The 11,912-nt window shown below is 38.8% G+C and overlaps 1 protein-coding gene across 1 annotated transcript; it reads right to left on the minus strand.

Annotated features, from left to right (window-relative positions):
- Positions 1–6,558: 6,558 nt before the first annotated feature.
- Positions 6,559–10,451, minus strand: LOC308281853 (claudin-18-like; the record flags this gene model as incomplete). Its single annotated transcript, XM_080722177.1, has 5 exons — positions 6,559–6,700; positions 7,729–7,842; positions 7,939–8,083; positions 8,931–9,095; positions 10,232–10,451. 5 exons carry the CDS (start codon positions 10,449–10,451, stop codon positions 6,559–6,561), a joined length of 786 nt encoding a protein of 261 aa, XP_080578303.1.
- Between the last annotated feature and the right edge of the window lie 1,461 nt (positions 10,452–11,912).

The following is an 11,912-nucleotide window of genomic DNA, read 5'->3' on the forward strand; positions in this document are numbered from 1 at the left end:
CAGGCCCAGAATGGTGAAGTACGGACGGCACTCTTTGAAGCCGGTACTCTGCCTAACACAGGATTTCCACAGGCCAGAATATAAGTATACAGTGGGTTGACGACAGGTGTATACATTAAGGTCTTCTGTGGCCCACTGGTCCATAGCCGTGGCAGCAATCACCCCTGCTATCCCTAGTACACTCAACACGATGCCCATCACCTGAAAGATCGTACGCACCATGGTGCTCTGTGTTCTCACCGCTGTAGAAGGAAGAGGGAAAAGCTCTCGAAATAAAAAAGTGGCACCTGCATAAAAGCGCTGCACCTGTCCTGACGTTACCTGCACACTGTGCCTTTGACTCTATATTTGATTATGATACTGGCGGGTTTGAAGTTGGGAACGACTTTACCGGTGACCCTGAGTGTTTGCACACAGCCAGTCATCAAAGTACTGTAATTGGGTGGAGCACTTTATTATCAGTGATTAATTCTGACTTCCGTAACAGTTGGTTTTAGACTACACTCCAGAGTCGATGCATCTGTTTACTACATTTTGACGCACATTATAAACAACATACTCAAAATCTTGAAGTGATGTGCACTTCTTGAACATAATCCATGATCCAGGTGATCATTTTGCCAGATCAGTTTTAAACTGATCTGTTTAAATTATTTGCATGATTTCCTTCAGAATCACTTCAGAAACAATGTCTATCGATTTTAACACAATAATAATGACCACAAAAGTAACAGATAATAAGAACTTTAACATTGCAATATTATAGAGAAAAATATAAATGAAAGTAAAGTACATTTTCTATAAAGCCCATGTCTATAATGCATTATAATCTTCTTATAACACTGTACAATTAAGAACTTATAAATGCTTCATCATAATAAGCATAACACATTATGAAGTAATTACTATTAAAGGTCAAGTAAAATATGTAATAATTTCAGGTCAATCAGAAACTTTCTCTTGGCCAGGACAATAGTGTATTGTAATTCTCATAGTACATTATATGATAATGGGGTCTTCAACAGGGGGTCCAGGACCCCTAGGGGGTCCTCAGAGTTACTACAGTGGGTCCTCCAAATCTTTGAGTTTTTTCCTCCTTTTTGAGCGGTGGTCACACCGTCTCCATAGCGTGGCCGTGTGTGTAGGTATGTTTGTTTGTATGTATGTATGTGGGTGGGTGGGTCTGTATGTAGCCTCAAGCCTGTGGTGTAGTACCTTTTCTGACCACACATGTTAAGGGAGGGGCGCTGTTGTTCAGGCCAGGCCAGAACAGGCAAGGCACACTCACACGCACGCACGCACGCACGCACGCACGCACGCACGCACGCACGCACGCACGCACGCACGCACGCACGCACGCACACACACACACACACACACACACACACACACACACACACACACACACACACACACACACACACACACACACACACACACACACACACGCGCACAGACTCCACCGCTCAGTTCACACGGGTGTGATTTTTTATATTATTGAGACCGTAGGTCCCAGTTTAGTATGTGAACGGTCACATCAGCTTGACCGTAAAACACCTGACACTGTGGTTCCCCTGACACATCACTGTGACATCACAGCCATTCCTCCTGGCGCCGTTGCGTTCGCATGCGCTTCTGCTCTCTGTGTGGCCTTGGTGGAGCTGACTACCTTCACCATATATGTAAAAGTCCATATATCGGTATTCCCGAGAAAGATCGGCTATTTTTGGCAAAGAGCTTTAGTGTAGAGGGGAAAAGGAGCATACTGTACAGAGTGAAAGGTCAAGTTTATTAAGAACTCATAGGATGCCAAAGGGCAAAATGGCTCCAAGGTAGCGGTGCCAAGATTTTGTAATGTTTTTGAAAAATATATTTTGAAAAAATAATATTTTGGGGGGCCACTGATAGATACAGTCAGATAGATACAGTCTTTGTGATTCAGTGGAAAAAATAATTTTGTCAATCGGACAAACGGTTCCAGAGTTACAGCAGAATGAATCAACCCTGCTCCCTCATTCTTTACAATGAAGTGTTTTTTCGCACACAGCCACAAGGGGGCACGCACACATGCACACACTCATCCCACATGCTAAGCTCATAATTTTTAGCTATTTTTTCGAAAAAAGTATTGACGGTTCAAGTGGTTAAATATCTGAAAACACGAATTGACCTGAATACAAAATACACTGATGATTGTGCTGTCAAACGATGAAACTATATGGAATCTAAGGTTGTGGGGGTCCCTGCTTCATCTCTCTCTCAACTAAGAGGTCCTTGGCCTGAAAACACTGAAGACCCCTGCATTATAATAATAGTATAATGCATTACAATAACTAGTCTGTTACAATTCATTATAATATAGTTATAAGTGACTATAAGTGGTCACTGGGTGCTTTAAGTAAAGTAAGTATCGCATTATAGACATGGGCTTCCTAGGAAGTCTTACCAAGATGTTACCATTTTTGTCAAGGCATAACACACAAGCTGTCATGTGCTACATGTAGTCAGTGTTTGGGTGGACGGTCTTCCATCCACACTTGGGACCCTGTAATAGTTATTAAAGGGCTGATGATGAGCTGATTGGGTCTGGTTTGTAGATAGCTTGGTGAGAGGCAGGTTTGTAGGCCATCCCATCATACCTAAGGAATATTAAAAACAAGTTGCCCAATGTTAAATAAACCATAGGAAATGCACTCATCCTGAAGGCTTATCAGAGCAGCATAGAACAAGAATGTTATGGTAGTCATGAGACTCGTTTAATTATTCATTTGATTTGAAGAAACTAAATGAACAAAGAAAGAGGTTAGATTAGGAAAAAAAAACACAAATACTGGAACCTGTTGTTATTCACTTATCATTAATGATTCCAATGGGACTCAAAACATCTTTCAGATGTGTTGTGCAAGGTTGATATATTACGCACCTCTGAGGCTCCGGTTTAACCATGCAACAACAGGCCACACACATCATGATTCCTGCTATGAACAGGATAGCCCCAAAAACCCAACCCACGTAGAGGGCAGGGCCAAACGTGTACCTGAAAATGAACAATACATCAAAACATAAAGGAACAGATACCGTTTCAGGAAGTTACATAATATATCATGATATGAAATGTTTAATTTAGATTACGTTGGGGTTAGCTTTGTGAGTCCTCCTATTTTTCCTTGTCCATGGTCTTCATACATTCCCAGAGTTCCGGCTTCAAAGATTCCCACATTGTCTGCATGAGTGATGAAGCTAAACTTGTGCACAATCATGTTGGCAAAGGCTGAAGCTCCAGCAATGCCACAGATACCTGAAAATAAATATATTGATGATAATACTAGAGTAAAAGATAAGAAAACTGAAGAAATAAAATAAAATCCTAATCCAATTTGAACTATTGTATAATTAAAAGGATCCAACAATAAAATACAAAATCTTTAAATTATGAAAAGGGCATTCAATAAAAGTACATTAAAGAAGTGATTTGTTAACTCTAAAATCAATCCTACAAGAGACTGTGTGTGTGTGTGTGTGTGTGTGTGTGTGTGTGTGTGTGTGTGTGTGTGTGTGTGTGTGTGTGTGTGTGTGTGTGTGTGTGTGTGTGTGTGTGCGTGTGTGTGTGTGTGTGTGTGTGTATATATATATATATATATATATATATATATATATATATACTTTTTTTTTTTTCTTTTTTTTTGCTAACAGAGAAAGGACAGAGAGATGACAGATTGTGAGAATGTAAGTCTGGGCCAATAAAAAAATAAAAAAAATCATCAGTACACCTCCGAGGATAAACATGATCCCAGCAGTCAGAGACATCGTAGCTTTGATAGTGTTTTCCATGTTGCCCATGTTGCCCATTTTCAAACACTGTAACAACAGTGTAAAGACGGCGATCAGATCCCCGATTACTCCAAGAACGATTCCAACGACCATCAAGGCTCTTACAGTTTGAAGAGGAGCTGAAAGTCAAACGTATACTAAGGCTCTTCGAACTGTACTGCCGTGTACCACATACAATTTGCAAGTGAATAATCCACCATGTAGAAATGCATTCCTACTAATCACTTTGAATCCATCAAATCGACAAAATGTACCCATATTCGGAATAACTAATAATGCGACACCAAACCACATCCTACACTGACAAACACAATATTTCTTTCTAACTTTTTGTTCCTTTTAAGAAGCCATAACACCTGGATGATGCTCATGGTATTTTGTTGGTGATGGTGCAGAGACTTACTTGGCAGGCCATGAGTGGTGTAGTATGGACGGCACTCTTTGTAGCCGGAACTCTGCCTAACACAGGATTTCCACAGGCCAGAATAGACGGTTATGGCGGTTACAGGGAGGTCATTAAAGTCTTCCGTGGCCCACTGGTCCATAGCCGTGGCAGCAATCACCCCTACTATCCCTAGTACACTCAACACGATGCCCATCACCTGAAAGATCGTACGCACCATGGTGCCCTCTCTGTGTTCTCACTGCTGTAGAAGGAAGAGGGAAAAGCTCTCGAAATAAAAAAGTGGCACCTGAATGAAAGCGCTGCACCTGTCCTGACGTTACCTGCACACTGTGCCTTTGACTCTATATTTGATTATGATACTGGCACGTTTGAAGTTGGGAACGACTTTACCTGTGACCCTGATTGTTTGCACATAACCAGTCATCAAAGAACTGTAATTGGGTGGAGCACTTTATTATCAGTGATTAATTCTGACTTCCGTAACGGTTGGTTTTTGACTGCACTTGAGAGTCGATGCACCATTTTCTTTTTCTCAGCATCTGTTTACTACATTTTGCAAACTATAAACAACATACTAAAATCCTTACTGATGTGATATGCACTTCTTGAACATAATCCATTATTTGCGTGATTTCCTATAGAATCACTTCAGAAACAATATCTACATGTACGGTAGATAGAATGTGGCTTAACCAATATAAATTATCTCTTTACTGAAAATATCCGATTTACAAGTTCACAAAGCTCTGCAACGCGACGTTATGAGCTTGTGGAATGGCTATTTTCACATAATATTTGCATATTATGACATGCCAAGAATAGATACACTGTCTAGGGTTAATATGGCTATATTTAAAGAAGTATTATTGAACATTTACTACTGGTGAGTGACAGAGAAAGATGATGATCCAAGATGACAATATAATTACAATAAAATGACAGGGAAACTAACTTTAAGTCTGTCTGTGTGTGTGTGTGTGTGTGTGTGTGTGTGTGTGTGTGTGTGTGTGTGTGTGTGTGTGTGCGTGCGTGCGTGCGTGCGTGCGTGCGTGCGTGCGTGCGTGCGTGCGTGCGTGCGTGCGTGCGTGCGTGCGTGCGTGCGTGCGTGCGTGCGTGCGTGCGTGTGTGTGTGGCCCAATCAATCAACTCAGTGCACAACCCCATTTGAAGTTCAAAGGGAGCAATTAAGAGCTCTGGCCAAGCTCCCCTACCCTCACAGACAAAGAAGTCTCTACAAGGGATGAATGTCAACATAAACAGTGGAATGTCAACATAAACAGTGGAACAAAAAGGAAATACAGCCAGAGGGATGTGTCTTTCAGCAAGGAAACACCCCAGAACAATAATATAGTGACTGATAGAGGGAAATTACTTTTAAAATATGTATAGGCTTAACGTTACCTAGTTTCCCTTTAATGGAGAGTCATTACAGTGATTAATAATAATAATAATAATATATCAAATGTATATAGTACCCAAAGACACTACATGGGGGAAAAAAAGAACAAATAAACAGCTTTATTAAAGATTCAAAAAAAAACAATAAAACATAAGGTAGGTTAGCTGGGGAAAGCAATATACAGTTAATAGTCTGTTTTTCCTGGACTCCATAATATAATCTGTACACTGTATTTGCTACATAGCCTAAATGCTAAATGTCTAAATTATAGATTTTAACACAATAATAATGACCACAAAAGTAACACATGATAAGAACATTAACATTGCAATATTATACAGAATGGTGTTTAAAAAAAAGAATAAAAAATCACTGCCTGCATGACCACAAAAAAACTAAAGGCTAAAGCATGCATTACAGAGCAAAATAATATAAAATGAGGAAAAAAAACAAAAAACGTTTTCTATGAAGCCCTTGTCTATAATGCATTATAATCTGCTTTAACACTGTATAATTAAGGGGGGAAAAACAAAAAACGTTTTCTATGAAGCCCTTGTCTATAATGCATTATAATCTGCTTTAACACTGTATAATTAATAACTTATAAATGCTGCATCATAACAATAAGCATAATACATAAAGTAATTACTATAAGATTAAGTACAATATGTCATAATTTCGGGTCAGTCAGAAACTTTTTCCTGGCCAGGACAATAGTGTATTGTAATTCTCATAGAAGAATACATTAATAATAGTATAATACATTATAATCACTAGTCTGTTACAATTCATTATATATAAGTGACTATAAGTGGTCACTGGTAGCTTTAAGTAAAGTAAGTATTGCATTATAGGCTTCATAGGAAGTGTTACCAATATGTTACAATTTCTCTCAAGGGCATAACACACAAGCTGTCATGTGCTACACATAGTTAAATCTCTGGCTGGTCTGTCTTCCATCCACACTTGGGACCCTGTAAGAGTTATTAGAGGGCGGATGGGATCTTGTGTCAGGTTTGTAGATAGTGTATTGAGAGGCAGGTTTGTAGGCCATCCCGTCATACCTAAGGAATATTAAAAACAAGTTTACGGTTTACAGTTTACAGTTTAGGCATTTAGCAGACGCTTTTAATCCAAAGTGACTTACAATAAGCAGATAAAATATCACAATAATAAACAAGGTTAAATGTCAGTACATTAACAGCAATATAACAAATGCAAATGAATATCTAGAAAAACAATATAATCCGTAAAGAAAAAGAAGAAAAAAAAAGTTATAAAAAACCTAAAAAACAAATGCTAACTAGCGTCATGTATGGACATTGATTTTCCAGTAGTGCTAAGGGTTTTGGTGGAGTCTGAAAAGGTGAGTCTTCAGTCCACGGCGAAAGCTAGCGAGTGAGTCCGTTGTTCTAAGTGCGACAGGGAGTTTATTCCACAGCTTGGGGGCCTGGAGGGCAAACTGTCTTGGACGAGCTGGACCAGTGTTAAATAAACCTAGGAAATGCACCCATCCTGAAGGCTTATCAGAGCAGCATGGAACAAGAATGCTATGTCAAGTCAAGTCATGAGACTTATTTAATTATTACCATTTTAACACAAGCTATGGAACAGTCATATTGCAATTCCATCAAAGTCTACTTCACTCAATAAATTTAAATATAAGCTTAGAACCCACTTGATTAAATAAAACTCCACATAGTCTCCCACTCCCACATACACTTGCCCACACCCTTTTCTTTTATAAATCTATGTATCTTTTCATACTGTATATTAATTTGTTTTATTTATGTCGCTATGTTGTTTGTTCTTTTTATTTCTATGATTATTTTTGTACTATTGCGATTAACCTTATAAACCCAACTGGGTTTTCTAAATCTCACCTGCACAACCCAAGTCAATATAATATGTGTTTCAAATGTGTTGTTTTTAAATGTGAAAAAAAAAAAAAAAGATTTGAAGAAGTAATGAACAAAGGAGGAGAGATTAGATAAAGTTAAAAAAGAAAACAAATACTGGAACCTGTTGTTATTCACTTATCATTAATGATTCCAAAATGGTGAACGTTGTGAAATGTCGATATAATACGCACCTCTGAGGCTCCTGATGAGCGATTCCACGACAGGCCACACACATCATGATTCCTGCTATGAACAGGATAGCCCCACCAACCCAACCCACGAAGAGGGCAGGGCCAAACGTGTACCTGAAAATGATCAATACATCAACAATAAGGGAACCGATACAGTTTCAAGAAGTTACATGATATCATCATGATATGAAATGGCTTAATTTAGATTACCTTGGGGTTAGATTTCCTGTGAGTCCACCGATGTTTGCTTGTCCAGATCCATACATGCTGAATCCACCAGACGCATAAGTGGTGAAGCGAAAACTTTGCACAATCAAGTTAGCAAAGGCTGAAGCTCCAGCAATGCCACAGATACCTGAAAATAAATATAGTGATAATAAAAGAGTAAAAGATAAGAAAACTGAAGAAATACAATTAAATCATTGAATGAATAATGGCAAATGATTATTTGAACTACAGTAATAAATTAAGCACCAAGAGAATCCAACAATAAAAATTTTAATCTTTAAATTATGGAAAGGCCTTTCAGTAAAAGTACATAAAATAAGTAAAATACGATATAGCGATATAATGTTCTCCATTCTGTACAAATTGATTGTGTGTGTGTGTGTGTGTGTGTGTGTGTGTGTGTGTGTGTGTGTGTGTGTGTGTGTGTGTGTGTGTGTGTGTGTGTGTGTGTGTGTGTGTGTGTGTGTGTGTTAAGGGACTGTGACAACAATGAAGGGGGGACAATCATTTAAATTTTCTGAGCCAAATTCAGGGGTTCATACCTGAATTACACTTTTAATATTTGGTGTAGAGAGGTGGGGTAGATGGAAAAAGAACTCATCAAGTACAGTGCAAATCAGGCCTGTTTCACTAAGCATAGAGGATCTAAGTGTTTTAAATTGAAGTGATATTGATTAATTCCAAATGTATCAAAGTATTCTGAGGCATCCCTGGACTAGCAGGCACCCACTTTGGGAAACCCCTGCCTAATTATAAAAATAAAAAAACAGACCCGAAAATCCACTGAATGTTCAGTTCTTTTGGTTGTAATTAAGTTCAGGAAAACTAAAAAAAAAAAAAAAAAAAAAAAGAATTGCTAACTGTTAAAGTATTCAATCACAAATATATTTGCCAAGAGAGAAAGGACAAAGAGATGACAGATTGTGAGAATGTAATCTTGGCCAAGTAAGAAATAATGAAAATCATCATCACACCTCCGAGGATAAACATGACCCCAGCTGTCAGAGACATTGTAGCTTTGATGTTGTCTTCCATTTTGCCCATTTTCAGACACTTGAGTGCAAAGATGGCGATCAGATCCCCGATTACTCCAAGAACGATTCCAATGATCATCAAGGCTCGTACAGCTTGAAGCAGAGCTGAAAGTCAAATGTATACCGTTTAGGAGGTGCACTTCTTATGCTATGCTCAAAGATGATTGTGATGACGATCACATGTTTACAATGTGTACATGTGTACACTCTGAGTTACACATGGATAAATTAACACTGTATCACTGAATATGGAATTCACAACATACTGAAAATCGTTTTTTTTTTTAATATTTTTACATGAAATATTGTTACTCTGAAGGCCATGAATCTTTAATTACCTGACTACACTCACCGATTACATATTAAATATTGTTGCTTTCCGGCAGAAACCTTGTATATCCATATTTCAACTATAGTTCTTTATTTATTTATTTTCCTTCTTTTTAACTGAAGTAGAACAATCTTGCAAACTCCACATATCCATCGCTGTTGCAGCTGATATCAGAAATCCCCCCAACATTGACAACATGAATCCTATTAACTGAACCATTGAGATGGCCATTTTAGTTGTCTTATACTCAAAAACTGTTGGCTTAATGCCTGTGTCATGGAGTCAAGGTAAGGTATTGTGTCACGGTATCATCGCACTTCCCATTATGTTTTGTCTAAGGAGGAACAAGGCTTATCAGAATCTCCATGAGTCTTTGTTTGTGCCAGTTTCGGGAAATTGCGGCAGCTAAATTGTGTAATGATGGGGTTGACTTTTCATTGTTATCTATTTGCCTTCGCTCTAGGTAAATGTAAAAATCAGAAATAATTAGGCCTAATTATTGTTGTATTGGTCACCCACTCCAACATCTTTGCTTCTGACTAGCGTAATACTGTAGGTACTTAGGCTATAAATGTAAATATTCACAAAAATGTTGGGTCATTTCTGTACAGCAGTATGCCAACAAGAATACGCACTTTAGTAAAGGTGCTGGGTGGGAATCATGAAGAAAAAAAGAATAAACCTGCACTGCATCTGCATCTGCTCCAATGTAATTTAATGACAACACATAGAAGAGCAGTCCTACCAATCAATTAAAAATGTACCCATGTTCGGAATAGCTACTTAATGTGACACCAAACCACATCCCACACTGACAAACACAATATTTCTAACGTTTTGTTCGTTTTAAGAAGCAATGCCATCTGGATGATGCTCATGGTATTTTGTTGATGATGGTGCAGAGGCTTACTTGGCAGGCCCAGAATGGTGAAGTACGGACGGCACTCGGTGAAGCCAGAACTCTGCCTAACACAGGAATTCCACAGGCCAGAATAAGAGAATATGGCGGTTACAGGGTTGTCAAAAAGGTCTTCTGTGGCCCACTGGTCCATCCCCGTGGCAGCAATCACCCCTGCGACCCCTAATAGACTCAACACGAAGCCCATCACCTGACAGATTGTAGCCGCCATGGTGCTCTGTGTTCTCACTGCTGTAGAAGGAAGAGCTCTCGAAATAAAAAAAAGTGGCACCTGACTTAAGCACTGCACCTGTCCTGTGGCGTTACCTGCACGCTGTGCCTTTGACTCTATATTTGATTAGGATACTGGTGGGTTTGAAGTTGGGAACGACTTTACCTGTGTTTGCACATAGCCAGTCATCAAAGTAATGTAATTGGGTGGAGCACTTTAGTATCGGTGATTAATACTGACTTCCGAAAACGGTAGGTTTTAGACTGCACTCGAGAGTCGATGCACCATATTTTATTTTTCTCATCATCTGTTTACTATGACGCACACTTTAAACAACCTACTAAAAATCCTTACTGATGTGATGTGCATTTCTTGAACATAATCCATGACAGGTGATCATTTTGCCAGATCACTTTTAAACTCATTATTTGCATGATTTCCTTCTGAATCACTACAGACTGAGGCAATATCTATGAATAGATAGAATGAGGCTTAACCGATATAAATGATCTCTTTACTAAAAATATCCGATCTACAAGCTCACAAAGCTCTGCATGTTATGAGCTTGTGGATTGGCTATTTTCACAGAATATTTGCATATTATGACATGCCAAGAATAGGAACACCAGGGTTAATGTGGCTATTTAATGATGTATTATTGAACATTTACTGCTATAGGTGAGTGACAGAGAAAGATGATGATCCAAGATGACAATATAATAATTACAATACAATTACATTTTAGGTCCAGCACAACACTTGCATATATATCTTATAAACTGCACCTAAACACATCATTAAAGGGAAACTAAATACTGTGTGTGTGTGTGTGTGTGTGTGTGTGTGTGTGTGTGTGTGTGTGTGTGTGTGTGTGTGTGTGTGTGTGTGTGTGTGTACTTTTATGGGTTCAATCAATCAACTCAGTGCACAACCCCTTTGAAGTTCAAAGGGAGAAATTAAGAGCTCTGGCCAAGCTCCCCCCTACCCTCAAAGACAAAGAAGTCCCTGCAGGGGATGAATGTCAACAAAAACAGTGGAACGTCAAAATAAACAGTGGAGCAAAAAGGATATGCAGCCAGAGGTAGCCTCGCGTAGCCAGGCTTTACTCATCTGCGAAGAGAAAAGCCTGGTGACAATATAAGGCAGAAAGCGTTCAACTTCCACCGTGTGAGCTTCCCCGGGAATTGAGCTTCCCCGGTTTTCCCCTAACGTAACTTCCGTTAAACGCAGCACTTCCGCTAGAAATCTTGGAACCAACCGGAAGGCATATTGTCTACAGGGTGAGCCAGAGGTGTCTTTTTGCAAGGAAACACCCCAGCACAATAATATAGTGGCTGAAAGAGGGAAATGACTTTAAAAATATTTATATAGGCTTAACGTTACCTAGTTTTCCTTTAATGGAGAGTCATTACAGTGATTATTATTAATAATAATAATAATAATAATAATAATATATCTCAA

The sequence above is a fragment of the Nannobrachium achirus genome (genome assembly GCF_963921795.1).
Source record: "Nannobrachium achirus genome assembly, chromosome: 1".
In the NCBI taxonomy this organism is placed as follows: Eukaryota; Metazoa; Chordata; class Actinopteri; order Myctophiformes; family Myctophidae; genus Nannobrachium; species Nannobrachium achirus.